The 20,242-nt window shown below is 43.0% G+C and overlaps 1 protein-coding gene across 1 annotated transcript in view; it reads left to right on the forward strand.

Annotated features, from left to right (window-relative positions):
- Nucleotides 1–252: 252 nt before the first annotated feature.
- LOC112154232 (wings apart-like protein homolog) overlaps nucleotides 253–20,242 on the forward strand; it is a 22,541-nt gene continuing 2,551 nt past the window's right edge. Inside the window, exons 1-18 of the mRNA XM_024285021.2 lie at nucleotides 253–603; nucleotides 1,301–1,815; nucleotides 4,115–4,841; nucleotides 6,340–6,677; nucleotides 10,336–10,460; nucleotides 10,583–10,678; nucleotides 10,753–10,923; nucleotides 11,314–11,450; nucleotides 11,521–11,632; nucleotides 11,718–11,957; nucleotides 12,045–12,156; nucleotides 12,228–12,325; nucleotides 15,438–15,514; nucleotides 17,075–17,211; nucleotides 17,285–17,400; nucleotides 19,086–19,259; nucleotides 19,345–19,558; nucleotides 19,631–19,719. Coding sequence (XP_024140789.1) covers nucleotides 1,323–1,815; nucleotides 4,115–4,841; nucleotides 6,340–6,677; nucleotides 10,336–10,460; nucleotides 10,583–10,678; nucleotides 10,753–10,923; nucleotides 11,314–11,450; nucleotides 11,521–11,632; nucleotides 11,718–11,957; nucleotides 12,045–12,156; nucleotides 12,228–12,325; nucleotides 15,438–15,514; nucleotides 17,075–17,211; nucleotides 17,285–17,400; nucleotides 19,086–19,259; nucleotides 19,345–19,558; nucleotides 19,631–19,719 — 3,456 coding nt within the window. The 5' untranslated portion in view covers nucleotides 253–603; nucleotides 1,301–1,322. The remainder of the gene's footprint in view (nucleotides 604–1,300; nucleotides 1,816–4,114; nucleotides 4,842–6,339; nucleotides 6,678–10,335; nucleotides 10,461–10,582; nucleotides 10,679–10,752; nucleotides 10,924–11,313; nucleotides 11,451–11,520; nucleotides 11,633–11,717; nucleotides 11,958–12,044; nucleotides 12,157–12,227; nucleotides 12,326–15,437; nucleotides 15,515–17,074; nucleotides 17,212–17,284; nucleotides 17,401–19,085; nucleotides 19,260–19,344; nucleotides 19,559–19,630; nucleotides 19,720–20,242) is intronic.

Here is a 20,242-nt window from a genome sequence, read left to right on the forward strand (position 1 = left end):
ATTGTGGTGGATTTTCTCCGAGTTTAAAGGCTGTACGTAAAAGCATCATCAGTTCGGAGCTTCGATTTAAAAGTTGCAAAGTTACATCAGCACTTCCGGTTAATTTTAATACGAAAATCCTACCACTCACAATTTGCATTTTTATCTGGTAGTTATTTAACTGTTCTAAACATCAACAATTATGACTGGGTTTTTAAATATACTTATAAAAACGTAGCTTTCCCCATAAACAATTTGCTGTCGAACCTTTATTTTGTAGGGTTCTCCACTTCCGGTGCTCTCACGTCATCCGCTTAGCTTGATGCCGTAGGGGTTCAATGGCAGCCTCGGTTTGACCCAGAGAGAGACAATTGTAGATGGTTTTGGGCGATAATTCCAGCAGGTTTCTTCACATGTCATCTTAGATATTTTTCCACCGCTGCCCGCATCTGCTTCGATACCGCACGGTTTTCACGCACTGACCCGCAGGAAGCGGCCTGTACCCCGTCTTGTTTATAACGAACAGCCCAGGCAGGGCAGGGGAGCGGGCCCAGCCGCTTAGAGCCGTTTTTTCCGCATTTTGGGTTCTCTGTGGTGTCTTAAATCGCCCCTTCGGCTTCCCAGGTATGTGAACACATCTTCGGTGCCGAAAACGGATCGCTGTGGTCTTGTTTTTGGATCGGCCGATCCGGAGTTATTGTTAGCTGCTAGCATCGAGCTAGCTTATCTGAAGCTAATACATGTCAGCTTCTCAGAAACGATTCAACAACTAAAATTGAATTAAATGAACAACATGGAGTTGTTAGACCATCTAACACGATCCACTATCTGTTAGTCTCATCTTCATGACTGCTTTCGTGGCGTTCCACCTAAAAAATGAGCAGTTTTAGCACCGTTAGCATCGTCCGGCTTGTGAAAACTGCTAGCTGAATCTGTTACCACATCATTTACTGGCTCGATCAAGGAAAGGCTATTCATTCGCGTATTACTAAGGATTTTATTGCTTTTAAAATGGTGAAATATTGTCTGTTTGGTGCATCGTAAAGGAACTAAACTTTTAAAATCAGTACCACTAAAGCAACGGGCCTTAAAAAGGGCGGTCACTACTTCTTAAAAGGCTAATTTCTGATGAACTCCTGCCGCTCTCCAAAAACTATGACCTAGAAAATGTCATTTAAAAAGCAAAATGTCTAAGAACTGCATGATAATAATTAAAAGACCACTGGGCGCGCTCATAGTAATCTAAAAGGTGATCTTAGCTGGATTTTATTCACTGTAGTTTGTTTTCAGTTTGTGAATCTTTTGGTTTTTTTTGTCTTAGAGAACATGAACCACAATCAACAATGACATCCAGATTCGGTAAAACCTACAGTCGCAGGGGAGGAGAGGGCACCTCCAAGTTTGACGAGGTTCTGTCCACCAAGAGAGGCACCCTCAGCACCAAATGGGGCGACACCACTTACAAAGCCAAGGTGGGCTCCAAGCGAGCCGGAACCCCTAAGAACGACTCTGCCCAGGAGGTATCCAAAAGGTCCCGGCCCTCCAAAGGTGACTCGGAAGACCCTTTTGGGTTTGACAGCGATGAGGAGTCCAAACCGGTGTCGTCCCGGGGCGGCAGCAAGTCATCGCCTGGCAAGCCAGCGTTTGGTGAGCCACCACAAGCAGAAAGGCCGAGTGTTTTTCTCGACACGGGAAGCAAGTCCAGCTTTCTGGGATCATCACGCATTACACAGTCTGATCAGGGAGCGTGGTGGGGGGCAACCAACACCAGCCTGCCTAACGTGGTGATGGAAGACACCCCTCGGTTTGTGACCACCGGCAGCAGCATGAGCACAGGTAATGCAACTGAGTTCCATCTGGTGGTCCAGGTTTTCAAGTTTAAGTCTGGAAAGACCTGGGAGAAGTGGAGTTTATGTTGTGTTACCCCGGGCTCCCACGGCAACCGTTACAGCTCAGGTGTGACGCAGCAACGGTCTAGCTTTGGCAGGTGAATCCCTTTGGCCACAGGATGGCTGCAGCCACAGGCTCTGCTGCCAACCTTGCAAAACTCAGAACTTCCATAGGTTCATGTGATAACCCGCCATTTATTATGATTTAAGTTGTTAAAAGCCCCAACTTCACAAAAGTGCTGCGACTCAGCTCTGGCGTCGGGCGAAAATCTGAACCCAACGAAACGCATTCATGGAGAGGCCAGATCACAGAGATCGAACCAGATTGTATGCAATGTAGGGCTGCCAGGATTAGTCGACTAATCGATGACTATTAAAATAGTCGACGACTAATTTAATAGTTTATTAGTTTTTACTTTATATTATATGGAGTCAGAGTGTAGTAAAATTGAACAATTATTCATTATTCGAATCAGTGAGACCAAAACTTTCACTTTTGTGAAAAAATAGTTCCTTGTTTCAGATGCTGATCTCGTTAGAGACTAATGAGATTATTGACCCTATATACCCTTTATATATAAAATTGGGGCGGGGCACCTGTCAAAATGAGTTTGATGGGAAGTATATTCCTTATATCTCTCTCTGTCATTTGATTTAATCTTGTATTAAGACCAGAAACTAATGAAGGACAGAGGCTGCTTGATTCATTAAAAGTTTATTAAACTATCATCTTCATTGTCTTTGCTTTTAGTTAGCTTAAAGCTAATGATTGTTAAGATGTGTTTTTTACATTCACTTTGCCCATGACCTGATTAGTCCACTAATAAAATAATCATTAGTGGCAGCCCTAATGCAGTATATGGACATTCATTTTTTTCATTTTTCATTGTACACAGTTTGGTAAAGTGTAGGTTTATTTTCAATTTCTTTCCCAGACCAATTTTATTTTAATATGTAAAAAGCAAAAAAATATCGTCATCATCTCAGCCTGTCACGCCACTGCTGGCGAGTAGCCTCCACAAACTTCTCAATTTTTGGCAGTCTTGCGCCACATTCATCTAGACCAGGGGTGGCCAACCCTGGTCCTCAAGAGCCTCAACCCTGCCTGTTTTCCAGCCCTCCCTGGACTGCTTGATGCTGACAACCTAAATCAGGTGTGTTCAGCTAATCAGGATGTGGAATTACTTGAGTCAGCTAATCAGCAGCAAGCTGGTCAGGGAGAGCTAGAAAACAGGCAGGGTTGAGGCTCTTGAGGACCAGGGTTCGCCACCCCTGATCTAGACCTTTCCGTCTTTCTTCACAATATCGTTTCTCCATCGCTGCTTTGCTCTTTTTCCATCTGTTGGAGTCCATTCCACTACTTTCCTAGCCCACTTTTTGGTATCCATTCTGGCAAGATGCCCCACCCACCTACTTTTTGCCTCTTCTGCTTTGCTTATCACATTTTTCACTTTTGTTTTTGATCAGATTATTTCATTACAGATTTTGTCTTCCATGCTTCTCTGGGCAACAACCAACTTTTCTCTTTGACATCTTGTGATAGATCATGTCTCTGCTCTACCTGTTATTGTTGGTACAATGACAGTGTCCATGATCTTCTTTTTCAAGCATAAAGGCATTTTTTGGTCTTTCATGAATGTGCTGTACTGCCCAAAAACATCTCCATCCTTCAGTCATCTGGTCCTCAATCTCTAGCCATTTCATTTCCAGATGTCTGCAATCTTCCTAAATATTTGTATTCCTCAACTTCCTCAAGTTGGCGTCCATCAAATGAGATGGTTTCTTTTTTTATCTAATAGAAATGCTATTTATGCCTAGCAAAACAGGTTTGTTTGCTTTTTAAAGGAAATATATGATCAAACTTGTATCATTTAATCCTGTGCAAACTATCATTTTTACTCTGGAACCTTTACTGACTGTTCCCTGATTCCTGCTTGTTCCTCTGGTGTTTTATGGTTGGGGATGGGTGGAGCCTATTCCTGTTGTCCTCAGACAGGAAGTTGTTACGACTCAACCATTTTTCAAGTTTCATTTGCACTCATCTAACCTGAGATGAAAGCTGAGAGCGAGAGCTGATGTGCTCACATCTGATTTGTGACATCAGCGTTCAGCTGCAGAGCTCTCCTCCACTACAGGTGGAGCTCAGTTTCCATCAGCCGCCATCTTGCATGATTGATGCAAAAAGGAAGCCGCCTCATCTTCAGGAGCTGTTTGGTAATTGGAACCGATTCTGCTTCTGTTTTTAGGGAAATCCCGACAGGCCTCATCGTCATCAGAGAACCAGCACAGTTACTCATGGTACCAAAATGCCTCGGAGAGCGACAGGAAGCCCTTGGCCCAGACGACCACACTAAAGACGGGCTCCAAGACGGAGCCCAGCTGCGAGTCCTGGGACGTTATTATGGGTCTGCGTCCGCCGTCCCCGAACCAGGAACCTCGCAAGCCTGCACCCACGCTCTCTTGGGCCTCTGCAGGCATCTCTGCGACCTTGGACTCAGTGGAGAATCTGCAGCCCTCCTCTCACTTCAGCAGCCCGAGTGAGAGATGCGACGTGATGAAGGAGTCTGATGTGTTTGAGGTGTCGGATATCTCCCAGATGTCCTCGATGTCTCTTGAAAGGAATTCAAACTGTCGGACTTACAGGAGGCCTAACAAGCAGGGCCCTGGCAGAGTCTCAGAGTCCAGTTGCTTGTCTGGCACTGGTTTTGGCTCAGATCTAACCAAAGCCACAGCAGAGGACTGTAACACCAGAGTGGCAGGTGGTGCCGGCAGCCGGGGCAGGACAAGGGACTACACGGTGCTGCACCCATCCTCTGTTTCGATGTGCAACGTCACCTTCCAGTCCAGCGCCGCCGAGGAGTTAAACAGCGATGCAGCGCCTGCTAGTGGTGGGGACGGTGCCGTCTCTGACAGTACCGGACAGCACGGTGTACCGGGATGGCAGCGCAAAAAGGTGGAAACTCAAATTTCAAGGTAACCTATCAGCAAACACACACAAAATGTTAAACTGGTCATATTGTTAAGAGAATATCTATTTATGATGTCTTTGAAGTTCCCCTCCGGTAGGGTCAGGGCGGATGCTGCTCTCAGCTCCAAAAGCCACGCCCCCTCAGAGGAGATTTTGGAAACAGAGGCTTCAGATCAACATGAAAAAATACTTTTTAAGTCATTTAGGTTGTTAGATTTTGGTTAAAAATGTCATAATCATAATTAAATCACCATAGGGATTGTAGGGATTTTTTTTTTGTTTTTTTTTTTTTTAAATAAAAATTGTCATGGGGGACAGACAAATGTTTAGAGACAAGAAACAGCCATGATCTGGGCCCATATCCATGTGCTGTGTGTTCATGTCATCTGTCCTTCACCGCTCTCTCCTGTCACACTTTGTTCTGTGCTTCTGAAACGGGTTCAATGCTGTGTTTTTGCGTAAACATGTCACAGGAAATGTTCTGGTGTTGCGTGCGCTCTGCTCTTGGTGCGGGTGATTGCACTCTCTTTATGATTAGGGATGTCCTGATCAGGTGTTCATTTTGTTCACTCCTATTCAGTCATGTGATTTTGAGTCCCGATCCGATACTTTCGTTGCACATTTTAAAAATGAACCGATGCTAAATAAACAGATCCACTGTTTTTATACCTTTATCATTTAGCATTTAAACAGCGATCTTCTGTGAAGTAGCTTCAACAATCAAGTACAAAATAGATGATGATTGATTGTGAGAAAGTTTGGTGAGTGTAGAATCCTCAGAACTATTGAACATCTTTTATCATCATGTCATTCATATCTCCATTAAAAATTAATAGCAACTTTTTTCCTTGAATATGATAAATATTCACGACTAGCTCGTATCAGCGTAACCTTTTGTTAGTTTACATTGTTTTTGAGACATTGATTTATCTGTTTTTTAAACACGTTTTTCCGGAGCCGGCACCTTGCAGAAGATCCCTGTCTGCTGGCAGCACGGAGAGAGCAATTCCAACTCAAAAGAGACAAAAACCTCATCCGTTCTTAAAAAAAATGTCTTTATAAGTGTTTGTTTGGGTTAGGAGAAAAAGCAAGAGATACTTGCTGCCAATTTTAAAAGTTTTTCAAAAGATTTCTTAAGCCTAGAAGTCCCAATCTGTGATATCTCACTAACTTTACTGAACTGTTTTTGTGCGCCTCCTGCTCAAACTTCGCTACCTGATCTGTTCATAATATGCAGACTTCTAGTATTTATCTGTAATAATGAGCTTGAAATATAAAGTGCTGATCGGGATACAACATCCAATTCCATTTGAATCTGAAACAACGCGATCAGACCTGATTTCCGATCATGTGATCATCTTCATTAGTACTAAAATATGTCAATCATTGAGGTAAACTTAAGGGAGCTGGAACATTCTCCAATAACCTGAACCTCTGATCAGGGAGTCATTCATTCAGTTCACGCTAACCGTCCTCCTGTCCCTGTCTCACGTGCATGTTCAGGCAGACCAAGTCCAAGAAGGAGAGTAAACCGGACCTGTTTGGTTTTGACCAAGAGGAGAACAGTTCTAACAGTACGGACGGCAGCTCTACTTACAAAATCAAATACTTCGGTTTCGATGACATGAGCGACAGCGACGGCGCCGAAGACGACGACACATACAACTCCACAGTGAGACGGAGGGCCAAAAGAGGCGACATGTCTGCGGATCTGCCGTTGGGTCCTCTGGATGAAGCTCCAGCTGACGTCCCAGACCCCTTTGAGAGGCTGCAGAGCCTGGAGAAACCCCCTCTGAGGGAGAGCAAGAGGAACGCAGAGAAGCGGGACGGCAGGATACCAGGTTAGTTGGAACATGTGGTGTGCGGAGGTCCAGCTCAGTAAACAAAGCCCCGGCCTGATGTTCAAGACTCTTAAAGAGCTTGAGCCACTGCTGGAGTCACAGGCTGCTGACCTCGTTCCTCTACATGATATGTGTTAAAGTCAAGGCCCGAGGACCGGATCCGGCCCTTCGGGTAATTCTATTCAGCCCTCCAGATCATTTTATTTTATTGGTATTAATGGCCCGATGTTATCTTGCGCTTATTTTTCGTTTTTTTTATTTTGACAAAATATAATTTTATGGAGAGTAAAATATTGAAAGTTATTTAAGGTTTAAGTTGATTTATTCTGGAATAATATTCCTACCTTTTTATTATTCATAATTATGTTAAAAAGTTACAGTTTTAAAGTTAAAAAAAAAATAATTGGAGTTTAGCTAATGTTTCAGCTATATGCTAGCTGTTTTAGCTAATATAGGCTTTTATAAAGGCTATTTTGGAGTTTGGCTAATATTTACATGCTAACTGTTTTTGCTAAATTTGGCTTTTCCTGTTTTTTTATGGTGTTTTGAAGTTTAGATATTTTTTCAGCTACATGATGCTAGCTGTTTTGGCTAACCTAGTTTTTTTCAGTTTTTTAGGCTAATTTGACATTTAGCTAATATTTTAGATGGCTATCAGCTTCAGAGTTTTCAGCTATCAATTTCAGCTATCAGCACTAGCATCTTCATCGGCCAAATTCATCTTACAGCATTCACACCAACATTATCACAGGTAATGCTATATATCTAGTTCATAATTATGTTAAAGCTATGGTTTTAAAGTTTAAAAAATGTAGTTTTGGAGTGTTCAATAAATGTTTTCCTGTTCGGCCCGCGACCTAAGGTGTGTTTTGGATTTTGGCCCCTTGTACGATTTTGACACTCTTGCTCTATATCAGTCTTTACCCTGTCACATCTGTTTTGTCTATCAGTGTGTGGTGCTGTTGGATTGGAGCTCACGTCACTTGTTAGTCATGTCAGTCTGTAGGTTGAAGGCTTTTTCAGTGGCAGGTGTGGGTTGTGGGTAAAAGACTGCATCCTCACTTTTAGGCTGAGAGGACTTCACTGAGCAGAGCATCACTGAACATTTGCTGCTAGTTTGGTGTGTGACTCCAGGGCCAAAAACTGTCATGACCTGCGGTGCATTGCTGCACCCCCACCATCATCAGCAGATGAACTTGTTGTGAAAGTGTGGTTCCGTGGTCAAACATAAATCCTGCTGCTTGGCGTCAGGAGCTTCTGATGCTGGAGCTCCATCACAGTAGGAGCTCAAATCACGGTGTGGTTCCTGAGTACAGCTGTGGTCTGACCGGTGAGGAGCTCCTGTATCAGCAGAAATGAGACCTATACTTTCACAAATCCTGGATGTTCAACAGTAGCTGTGTTCACATGCCATTCGGAATCCTCTGACCTGATCAGACTCATTTCTTTCTGATCAGTAGTATTCTTAGCATTCAAATTGATTCATTCCAATCAAACGTGGTGGATGTAAACCACTGGTGGGCAAACTGCAGCCCTTTTAATGGTTTAGTCTGGCCTGCCAAAGTGGTATATAGATGATTCTTAGTGATGTTGTATTTTCTGGTGTGTCCTAGATGGTACATAACAAAAACATTGACTTATGTCTATCGGTGCAAAAAGTTTTGATTTATGTGGTGTTGGAAGATTCGTTGTGTTTCTGACGTTCACACGTGTTTTTTGAGGCGAACAGGCATTTTTCTGATTACTCAAACACCACATGAACACAGCATCTCTGAAAGTTCACATTTTTCCTAAAGGGGCGTTAACCCATCAGTGTAATTGGCTTTAAAATAAGAGCAAAAGCCACAAATTTTAAAATACAAACTTAAAAATGTTCTGTTCTAAAGTTATTTTCTAATCCAATTAAAGCTGAGTTTTCATCCAGATTCCATCTTTCTCTTATGAGGTGGATTACAAAAACACTCCACGCATCTGTCAAATTTCTGGCCCACAAGTCTTAATGTTTGCCCACCCCTGATGTAAACATTTGATATAATCAGATCAGTTTTTTCAGGACCCATGTACACAGTTCAAATCTAATCCGATCTTTGATCAGACTAGGGCTGGGCGATGGGAATTGGGAATTTTCATGTTGCGAAATCGTTTTTTCCATTTTGTGCGATAACGATATTAAAAAAAGATATAAATCAAATAACTATATTTGTCAAAGTAATCTTTATTGCAAAGAGCTTTAGGACTTCAGATTTTTACACCTTAACTTTGCCCCCCCCCCATTAAATCTTAGTTAGTTCAAATTAAACTTTCATTATTTTTTGTATTAACTGTAGTATTGAAACTAACTGTGAGGAACATTTAAATATTTCTAATAAATATTGTACATATACATAATGTACACAATAGTTAAACCATAACGGTGGTATGTTTTCAATAGGCTGTACAGAATTTCTGATTTATTTTAATCTGACTGCAGCACATACAAGTTCCTTTCAAATTAAAATTAAGTCTTAAAAACATTGTTCTAAAGCAGCAAATATATTGCAGTTATTTTTATATTATTTTCTAATTTCTTCTGAACATAAACTATAGGTACTGCTGTGCAGCAGAAGATAATAAAATGTAAACTTAAAATAAACAGTTCTGATAATAGATTTAATCATCATTTCACTCAGTCATCTGACATGTGTACATGTTGGAGGATTGATCAAACACATAAGATCTCTTCATTTAGTGTCATGTCAGGAGTCGTTAAAAACAAGTTTATTTTACTATTATTAGATCACCTCATTAAGAAATGAGCATAAACGGCACAAATGTAACTAAGAAATTCATTATTGATACACAATAAAACAACAAATTATTCTAATTCGAAGCTCTTTACAAAAGCTTTTGGTTAATATTTTAACAAAACCCTCAAACTCTAAACTCCACAGCCACAATCGAGTCCCCGCCCCCCTGCGCGCGGCTGTTACGAGCACGCGCAGTCTCTCCTTCTCTCCTCTTTCAGCCCCGCCCCCCTGTTACGAGCACGCGCAGTCTCTCCTTCTCTCCTCTTTCAGCCCCGCGTGACACGTGACGCGCTGCAATAGACAGACTGTCTCCTTTTTCTTTTTTCATGGAGGTTCTGCTCTAAATTGGGTTTTAAGCTCCTGATTTTAAAGCGTGTCTTCTCTCCCTCACACTCTGTGGATCTGTCGGTCACAAACAGCTGCTGAAGAATAATCCAGTCGGACCGAACCATTTTCAATTAAGGGGAGGGGGGTCCGGTGACGACGTTTCCAAAACAAAATATATAAACATCGTTACCTTGACATTAAAAATAAAAGTATTTGCGATTATATATAGGTTATTGGTTTACTGAAATAATGTTTTCTGTTGTGTCCTTTTGTCATCATTCAGGGCCTCCGTGCCCCCCCTCTCAGTCTGGGCTCCTAGAATCAGACACTCCGTAAGAAGTAGAAGAAGGGCGGCTCTTCCGGGGGTTTCTCCCGTGTTTATTTAAAACGAAAGTTTATCGCAATAGACTCATTTCACTATTGAAAAAAAGTAATATTGCAATAACGATAACAATCGTTTTATCGCCCAGCCCTAGATCAGACTAAAGACATTTTGCACATGTACATGCAGCTAGTGACTGTTTATCTTCTGAATTCTTCTGCAGATGTTCTGGACTTCTCCGAGGAAGGCCTTAGGGTTCTGGCCAGTGGGCCCAGGAGACCACCCCCCAGCAAACCATCAGAAAAGAACGCTGACTCTTTGCGAAGGATCTTTAGCGCACAAAAGAAGGTCAGAGAGCACCCTCCATCCCTGCAAACGTTCATGTGGACTGTTATTTACCGTCTTCCTGTGAGGGACCAGTGAAGATGTTCTGCTGTTGAGCTGAGAACATGGGTCTGTCTCTGTTTCAGTCTCCCACCAAAGCTGTATACAACGCCAGACACTGGACCAAGGAGAGCGAGGAGGAGCCCCCGCCACCGTTCTTCTCTCGATCGCATCCAGTTACCGTAGGAATACGCTCAGACACATGGAAGCATCCTACGGAGACGCAGTGATGCAGTTCCCTGTCCTCTCGTTCCAGGCATCCGCCACGGCCGGAGAGACCAGCAAGGAACCGTCCACCTCCCAGAGGGACGACGGAGTCTTCAAGGCTCCTCCCCCTCCACCCAAAGTCACCAAGTGCGTGAACGTGCCCCAGGACCCCTGTCAGGACACGGTCACCACACTGAAGTGCCACAAAGAACACAAGGAGGTAAGAACGGAGCTTTTCAATCAGCATGTGGGCGTCTTTTGAAACTACCGAGCTCCGCCCAGCAAACCTGAAGACCTAAACTATAAACTACTGCTAACATGTGTTACCATGGAAACAAATGTAGAAATACCTGTTGGCGGGCTGAGTGGAGGAGGTGTGGTCTTCACATGTGATTGACAGTGACAGTGAGTTTAGCTTAGAGGATCTTTTTATAATTGTCTCAAAGAAAATAAAATAAATAGAAAAAAATCATAATGTTCAGGAGACCCAGCAGGCTGCGTCCCCATCCCACAGTCGGTCAGCCAGCTTTCTAAGGACCGGTTTAGTGAGCACGCAAACTCTGCAGTTCTCAGTTGGTCTGACGCTCCGCCCTCTCCATATGTTTTCCAGCTCTACACGGTGGTCCAGCACGTGAAGCACTTCAATGATGTGGTGGAGTTTGGAGAAAACCAAGAGTTTACCGATGACTTTGAGTACCTCGCCACCGGGCTGAAGAGCGGGCAGCCCCTCAACACTCGCTGCCTCAGGTGAGGAACCAGCTGCTCTCGTCTCCTGCTGAGTGAGGGGCAGCAGCTCACTTCTGTTGTGTGTTCGCAGTGTGATCAGCCTGGCCTCTCGATGTGCCATGCCCAGCTTCAGGATGCACCTCAGGGCTCGGGGGAAAGTGGCTCAGGTCTTCAAAACCCTGAACGATGCCCCGCAGCACCCGGTAACCATCACACAGACTCAGGTGCGTGGTGGAGGCGACGTGTTTCCCTGCTGTCTGTGTAAGTTGCCGTCTGTCGTCTCTGCAGAACTTGGCCTTGTGCACGGCCGCCCTCATGTACATTCTAAGTCGAGATCGGCTCAACATGGACCTGGACCGGTCTTGCCTGGACCTAATGATTCGGCTGCTGGAGCTGGACCAGGATCAGGGGGGCGGGGCTGACTCCAGCGTCCAGTTCAGCGCTAGAGAGCTGGCCAAGATAAAGGAGAAAATCCGGAAGCTGTGTGACACGGTGCACAACAAGCACCTGGACCTGCAGAACATCACGGTACCAACGTTTGAGCAGTCCAGCTGACCTGCATCCCTCGTCTCTTTTGGTTCTGCTGTCTCTGAGGTGTTGTCTCACTCTCCGCAGACGGGTCATCTAGCCATGGAGACGCTCCTGTCGTTGACCTCAAAGCGAGCGGGGGACTGGTTCAAAGAGGAGCTGCGCCTGCTGGGAGGACTGGACCACATTGTAGATAAAGGTGAGCTAGAAAAAGGAAATGTCAGCTCACAGAAGGAGGCATTCTCACCGTCCACGTCTTTGTGTCCACAGTGAAAGAATGTGTGGAAAACCTGGACCAGGAGGACCAGGAGGAGAAGCTGGTGTCATCGCTGTGGGGGGCTGAGAGGTGCCTGCGCGTGCTAGACAGCGTGAGTGCACCATCAGCAGAGCCGAGCACACACCTAACCGCTCTGTGATCTTCTACATCAGGGGTCCCCAAACTACAGCCCACCTCCATATTTGACCCGGCCCCCCACATGCTATCAGAAACGCAGATCGGATCGTTGTGGCCTAAAACAAAATGGCCCTTTCACTTGCAGAGCAAGCAAATCAAATAAAACACGTGCACGTACTCGCGAATCCTTCAACTTAGTAGATGGAGAGCAGTAGATGTCACAGGTTACAGTGGCTCCACACGTGGTTAGCAGGTCAGCAGAGCTGGGCGCATATGAGGCAGGAACTCAAATCGGATGACAGACCTCTTCTGGATAGCAGCCAGAATCTCTTTTGGAGTACTTCAAAGTTCACCAACAGGGTCCAAAGAGACTGGATTCCTCTGGTCCACTGTATAAAAGTGTCTTTTAGTCTCCCAAAAAATTTACATTCCAAGTCTCACATACTTAACATTTGAAAGCTTGTTCCCAAAATTAGCTTCATTGCTAGCGCACTAATGCTAAACACAATTGGCGTACATTCTCTATGTCAAATGCATGATTTACACACATCACAAAAAGCTCAGACATATAGTACTTACATGAACCATGTTTCCACAAACAAAGCAAGTAGACTCAGCATCAACTTATTTTAGTTTGAAGCAAAACTGGTCAGCGTGGATCGGCTTCCTGCTCCTTCGCTCATCTTTCTGTCCGGCCTGCATGTGAGACCTGAGGCTTACTAAGCACACACCTTCTCGCTTCTGATTGGACAGAACAATCACTTCATCCAATAAGCATCCAGAACCAAAAGATTGACATTAACATGTTAGGTAAAAAGAAAATACATGTGCAATGAGACTGCAAATCAAACAAACTTGATAATGAAACAAGAATTCACAGAGAAGAAAATTAAACAGTTTAAATACTGTTAACAAATGTTTCTCCTTTTTTCTTTTGAAAATAAGCATTTATGAATCTTGCTAACTTCACATTTTAATGAACAATAACTTATTTAACCATTTCAGATTATTTTTAGCAATGATGTATGTTTACTAATGCTCACCTTTCGAAGTTATGGATGACTTTTGATTAATTGTTTTACAATTCTTAGTCTGAAAGTTATTTTAGACAAGGCTGCACTAATATTTTAGCTTTATGCTAACTATTTTGATTAAATTACACATTTTGCCAGTTTTTTTAGGCAAATCAGGCATTTAGCTTATACTTCAGCCACCTGTTAGCTGTTTTGGCTAATTGAGGCTTATTTTCAGTTTTATAGGCTAATTTGGAGTTTAGCTAATATTTTAGCCTTATGCTAGCTGTTTTGGCTAAATTAGACAATTTTTTGGCTAATTTGGCGTTTAGCTAATATTTCAGCTGTGTGCTTGCTGTTTTGGTTGATTTAGAATTTTTTTCTGCTTTTTTTTTTAATAATTTGGCATTTTGCTAATATTTTAGCTAGCAATCAACTTCAGCATTTTCAGCTATTAGCTTTTGTATTTTCAGTGATCAATTTTAGCATCTTCAGTGGCCAAATTCAGCTTACAGCATTCACACTAGCATTATCTCAGGTAATGCTATCTATCTAGTTTTTAAAATGTTTTAGTATTATTTTTTTCTATAAAGATTGCAAAAAGGCATTTTTTGAAATTTGGCTATGTGTGGCTTTCTAGAAAATGATAAATCTTTATGTTTAGGCAGTGATTGTTAAACTTTTTCTGTTAGCCTACAAGCCAAGTCTGTCTCCACATCAGAGAAGAAAACAGTTATGTGGTCCTCACAAGAAAAAGTTTGGTTGTTTCTGCAACCTGCCACATCTGGTCCATTATGGCTCTCTGGTTAAAGTCCGCTATTACACATTTTTTTAATTAAGAAAAACTTTCTTGGTAGTGTTTTAATTATGATTACGTTTTTATGAAGCTTTTAACAAAATCCCACAACCTAAATGTCTTAAAAAGCCATTTTTCATGTTGATCTGCAGCCTCTGTTTCCAAAATCTCCTCTGAGGGGGCGTGGCTTTTGGAGCTCCGCCTCTAATCCTATCATAAATCTTCATAAAAACATCCATCAATCTGGGTAATGTCCAGCCGTATGGTTCTGATCCGGATGTCAGCTGGACGAGGAAGTGAAGATCTTCATGGACAGAACTTCCTCCAAAATCCTGATTCTTTCTCCTTCCAGTTCACCAAAGACTCTTTTAGCTAATTCTCCAATGTTTATTGACTGTGATCAATACATTCAATCATTGGTTTCTCAGAGTTCTTGATAAAATAATCAAAGCTAACATCAAAATGCTCTTTCATTGATTTACAATCCTTTCCAACTGCGGTCAAATGAGCCGCCGTTCACATTTCCGTGGTCACATCAAGAAGCTCCGTGGAGTCTGGTGGAGATTTTCCAGCGTTCTCAGTCCTGCTACCGTAAGTATTGGATGAAACTCACACCAAAAATCCAGTGATGCTGATTTGACCACAGAAATGTGAACGGCGGCTCATTTGACTGCAGTCAATGTGAAGATACCATCTTCTCTTCTCCAGAACCTGAACTAGACACTAGGAACAGATGAGGGTTTAGTGCATGTGCAGCAGAGCTGTTGATGGAAAGAAGATCATTCATTCAAACAGAGTCTGTCCAAGACAGTTTGATTGATTTAAAAGGAGAAATACTCGGAAATGTAAAAACTAAATGATTTCTTATTGAAATGATTTATTAATTTCTGGCTAAGAAGAACCACAGGCATTTAATTCTCTCTTTTTTTTTATTGCTAACATTACACTATCCACCACTAGATTTGCTTCATCAAGATGGGAAACAGGAACTCTTTTATTTTGAAAGGAGGTCCTGTGACAAATTACAAACTGTTTCATATTTGAAAAAAAAAACTATTTTTTCTTAAAGTTTATTTTATTTATGCCAAAAAAGTTTATTTATAATTCTCATAAAAAGGACAATAACATAAATACTAAGTCTTATTTTTCTAAATGATGTGTGACTCCTACTGGGATGTGGTCAGTGAGAAATCGACCCAAGTGTCTCCTTAAGTGTAGATCTCTGCTCTACATGGTGGAGGGTGAATGCAGAAACTGACTTGTTTGTTTTCTGACAGGTAACTGCACACAATCCAGAGAACCAGAGCTACCTGATAGCCTACAAGGACTCCTCGCTCATCGTCTCTGCTGCAAAGTGAGTGGAAATGTTAAAAGCTGCTGGGTTTCAGGAGCAGATCCCCGACAGTGTGCATAATCTCTGGGTTTGAGCATCACTTCCTGGTTACGCCAGTCACAGACGTGACCTCTAACCTGTGACTGACAATCAGCACAGTCGAGACACGACCTCCTTAAACAGGTTTAGCGTCCTCTATTTCCCCTCGTCCTCTTTTCTTTGTGTGGGATGACCTTCATGCTCCTTGAGGATGGATGTTGAAGAAGAAGAGTTCACAAAGAGCTCCTGTTGGGCCTCAGTGTGAGCCTTCAGCTGTCTGCTCTCTTAACTTGATTAAGCTCAGACCCCTCCCACTTTTAATTTTTCTCCTTTTTCCAATCCTGGTTTCCTTTTTTTTTCTTTCCAAACTCTCTCTAAGCGCTCCAGCTGTCTGACCGCCTAATTTAATAATAATATTAAATAATAATTATCGGTTTAACCAGTTTTAACGTGCTCACAGTAACCCTTTAACACCGGAGCTTTAGACTATGCAACTTTTCAACCGTTTATGCTATTAACATAATTCCAGTGGATTCCAAAGTGGAGGAACTTAGCTTTGCACTGATACACAACTCTTTACAGTTGTGAAGCATTTACACAACCAATCAGCTGATTCTCTTCTGTAAAGTGTTGTATATCAGCTGGTTTTCTTTGCTTCAAAATCTGTTGGAATTATGCTAATCGCGTCAAGAGTTAACTGTAGTTCAAAGAACGCCAACACCAGAGCTAAGGCCAAATCTGAATTCTTCCCCTACACTAGGGGAGTCAAACTCAATCACACAAGGGGCCAAAATCCAAAACAGACCTTAGATCACGTAACAGGATAAAAAGTTATTGAAAACGGTAAAACCAAGTTCTAAAATTTTAAAACCATAACCTTTAACATAATTAACTATCTAAAAATAAAGACCGTTAAAATTATGGTTTATTAAACCTTTAATAAATCATACAGCCTCTGTCCTTCATTTGTTTCTAGTATTAAAACAAGACTAAAATCAAATGAGGTTGACATCTGAAACAAAGGAACTATTTTTCACTAAAGATAAAGTTTTGGTCTCACTGACTCAAAAATAACAAAAGTGCATTTTGTGGTGCTGAACGCTCACATTTATTCAACTTCCCTACCCTCTGACTCTATAGAATTTCAAACTGTACGATGTTCTTGCTCGATGCAGGATGGTTAACATTTCTACATGTCTGCAGAAATACTTGATCTCTTTTGAGAGCAGGTGTTCCTTCAGCAGAAATTTCCCTCTGATGTGGTAGAGGTTGCAGGGATGCACAGAAAACATTTAGCTCGCATTGACAGCATGGGGAAACACCCCTCATTTTTACTCCACCGTTTAAGAGGATCATCTTTTTACAGCTTTTTTCTGCTCTCTGTTTGCACTAATGTTAGCTTGACTTACCTTGGCGACGATCAATGCTGCTGTTTTGGACATTTTGGAAAAGCCACATACTAGTCTTCACGCTTTGTGACTTTGTGGCTGGTTCTTGGTGGAACCTGCTGAGCAGACAGTTATGACGGCTGTTGTGTGTCAGGGCGCTGCGCCGGTGCGAGCACATGATCCAGCGCTACAGCAGGGAGCTGAACTCAGACGGAGCGGCGATAGGGAAGGCGGTGGAGGACTGCATGAGGGCCATCATCGGAGTCCTGCTCAACCTAACGCATGACAACGGTAAGTCTGTGCAGCGGCCCCGTTCTGCCAGCTGACGGCTCCTAAATGGGTTCTGATGGGTGTTTTTGCACAGAGTGGGGCAGCACCAAGACTGGAGAGCAGCCGGACCTGATCTCCACGGCGTTGAACTGTGTCCTCAAAGTGCCCCAGTATCTCCCTCAGGAGCAGAGGTTCGACATCAGAGTGCTGGTAAGCTCTCACACGTAGTGTGTTTTAGAGCACACCCCTGGGTAGGCTTTGCTTTATGTTGTTGAGGATCTACATCCTCCATGACATTTGTAAATATTGTACTTATGTCTTAAGGAGCGGGCGCGGCACGCAACGAAAGAGGGGCGATATTTGTGGCGTGAATTGCGTTCAATGGAAATGCACATTAAAGCTGCAGTTGGAGAGAACGATCAGTGTTTTCATCAGGAATTGTCTCACATGCTTTACCTGTTCGGCTCTGGCTTTGTGAGGAAAAAGGAGGCTGAAGCTCCCAGTTGTTAGTCGAACACGGGAGTTTATGTTCTAAAGATTGACTGGAGACAACCACAATCCAAAGAGAAAGATCCTGAAGTGCAGCTTCACGGTGACTTTCCTCTCAGGTGTTATGGGTCAGAGTCATAGACCGTCTAAATATACCTGGACAAATCAAGCCTTGAGGTCCCCCATAGGAAATGCATTACCTTCCACCCTCACGAAATCAGGCCAGAGCCTTCGCCGTCACTTCCTGGTATGTCTACCGCGATTGCAACCCGTCGACGTGATTAGTCCGAGTCGGTCTGAGTCATGTTTCTAGAGGAGGTACTGTCAACCAATCAGGAGTGAGCTTGTTCTGGCTTGTTCGAAGCCCACAAAGCCCACGTTCAAGCGGGAGCCACATGCTTTTACCGAGGCATCTGATTGGTCAGTTTATAACTTTAATAAATAGGATTAGAAAGAATGTGTTAAGAAGGAGTCATCAGAGCAGGAATGGTTATTCTGACAAATCAAATTACTGAGGAATAACTGCATTTATTTATGGAAGTCAATGGGACTTTGGCCTGCTTGCAGCCTGCTGGTACTTCCTATTTGAAACACAGAAGGAGAAGGCTTTGCGCTGTCCATTGTTATTCACGTCAATGGTCAGAGTATCTGCAACATGTAACAGTCAAAGGGTGGAGTCGTTTTTTTGGGATTGTGGGGTGTCCTTCAATGATGAGGTCATCAGTATATCTCACAGGACTGAAGCATACGCTTGGTTTGCTTGTGCTGTACCTTCTTTTGGTGACTTGGACATTCAGGTTGTGTAGCTCCTGTTTTATTTATGTTTATTTTGAGACGGTAGCCTCTAACCGGACTTTAATGGTTGATGGTCAGCCCTGGAATCTGCATATTCATGATTTTTTTTTATTTTTATTTTTTTGTGCTGCTATTTTGACTTTTTCTCTCTGCTGAACTCCTGTGTTTTTTTTCCCACAACCTCTGGATGTTACAAACTGAGATAGAGCTGTTTGTAGATACAAACTTAAGCCCAGATTTAGAGTGGTCCGAGTCAAAATATTACATAGAGCTCCCGGTTCTCTTATGCCTCATTTCCACTGAGCAGTCCGGTACGGTCTAGTCTGGTATTTTGAGAGTTTCCATTATAAATTGGACCCATTAAGCTGGACCGAACCCTGTCGTTTTTGGACCCCAGTTGGTTATAGGTCCATAGAAAAATGGAGCTGACTGGTTAGCGCGGAGCTTCTGTTTAAATCTGTTGACCAGTTTCTAATGTCATTGTTGTTCTTTAGTTTTTATGTATTTATCTTGTGTTTATTGGTTAGTTTTTTTGTGTGGACACGTTCCGTTCTTCCTGAGAAGCAGAACTTCTGTCTGCAGCAGCATTCAGAGCATCTGTGTGTCCTCAGGGTCTGGGTCTGCTCATCAACTTGGTGGAGTACAGCGCCAGGAACCGGTACTGCCTGATGGAGATGGAGATGGAGGGGGGTCAGGGTCCCTGCGACTCCACCGTGCTGCTCGCCCCACAGCCCCAGCACATCGCCAGCCCCGGCCCTCTGAGCGCCATCGCTGCTCTGGTGCAGGTAAGAGTCGCCGGGGGCGGGGTGACAGTCAGGCGGAGCTTCAGCTGAGTCAGCCTCTGTTGACGATGACCAAAACTCCCTCCAGCTCTTCATCCAGCGAGAGCAGGCGGCCATTCTGGCGGAGGCGCAGACCGACGACCTCATCAAAGAGGCTCCAAAGCCCGCCCTGGACCAGAGTGGCGAGTGGCAGGAGACGGGCGGGGAGATCCAGTGGGTCGCCAACGATTCAGACTCCAACAGACAGGAGGACAGTATTAAAAAGAAGGAGGACGAGGACGAGCCACTGGACCTGAATAAAGGTAGATGACTGTAGTTTGTGTGTGGGCGGTCTTGATGATTCTGGAGGTTCTAACGCAGGTTTGTCTTCTCAGCTCTTCAACATGCAGGAAAGCACATGGAGGACAGTATCGTGGCCTCCTACACCGCACTGCTGCTGGGCTGCCTCTGCCAGGGGAGCCCGGTGAGTGTCAGGTTTCACTGCACGACTCCATATTTAGAACAATGGACTCAGCTTTTACTCTGGGGGAAATGTGTATTTCATCCTTTACGTTGTTCATTTTTTTGTTTTTTTTCCCCCTTTAAAATAAATTGACAGTGTGTCATCTAAATAGTAGGTTCAAACGTTTAGAGACAAAAAAAATCTAAAAGAAAATCCAGAAATCCACTTTAAAGAATTTGTATTCATTTATTTTCATGGACCTCAATCCTATAGAAAACCTACGGAGAAAGATGAAACAGCCAACGGATCTGAAAGATAGAGAAATAATTTGGAAAGAAGCCATCAACTAGTGCTGTCATGCGATTCATTTTTTGCGCAATTAATTAATTGTGACCTGTAATTAATTAATCAATTTTAATTGCAATATTTTTCACTTAAATATTACTGTTAAAAGTTTCATTTTGAGGTATTTTCTTTAAGTTTATAACATGGTGACACACTAAAAGATGAAAATTAAAATTTTAATTAAAATTAAAATTTAAAG

Source organism: Oryzias melastigma, linkage group LG19 (genome assembly GCF_002922805.2).
Source record: "Oryzias melastigma strain HK-1 linkage group LG19, ASM292280v2, whole genome shotgun sequence".
Lineage (NCBI taxonomy): Eukaryota > Metazoa > Chordata > Actinopteri > Beloniformes > Adrianichthyidae > Oryzias > Oryzias melastigma.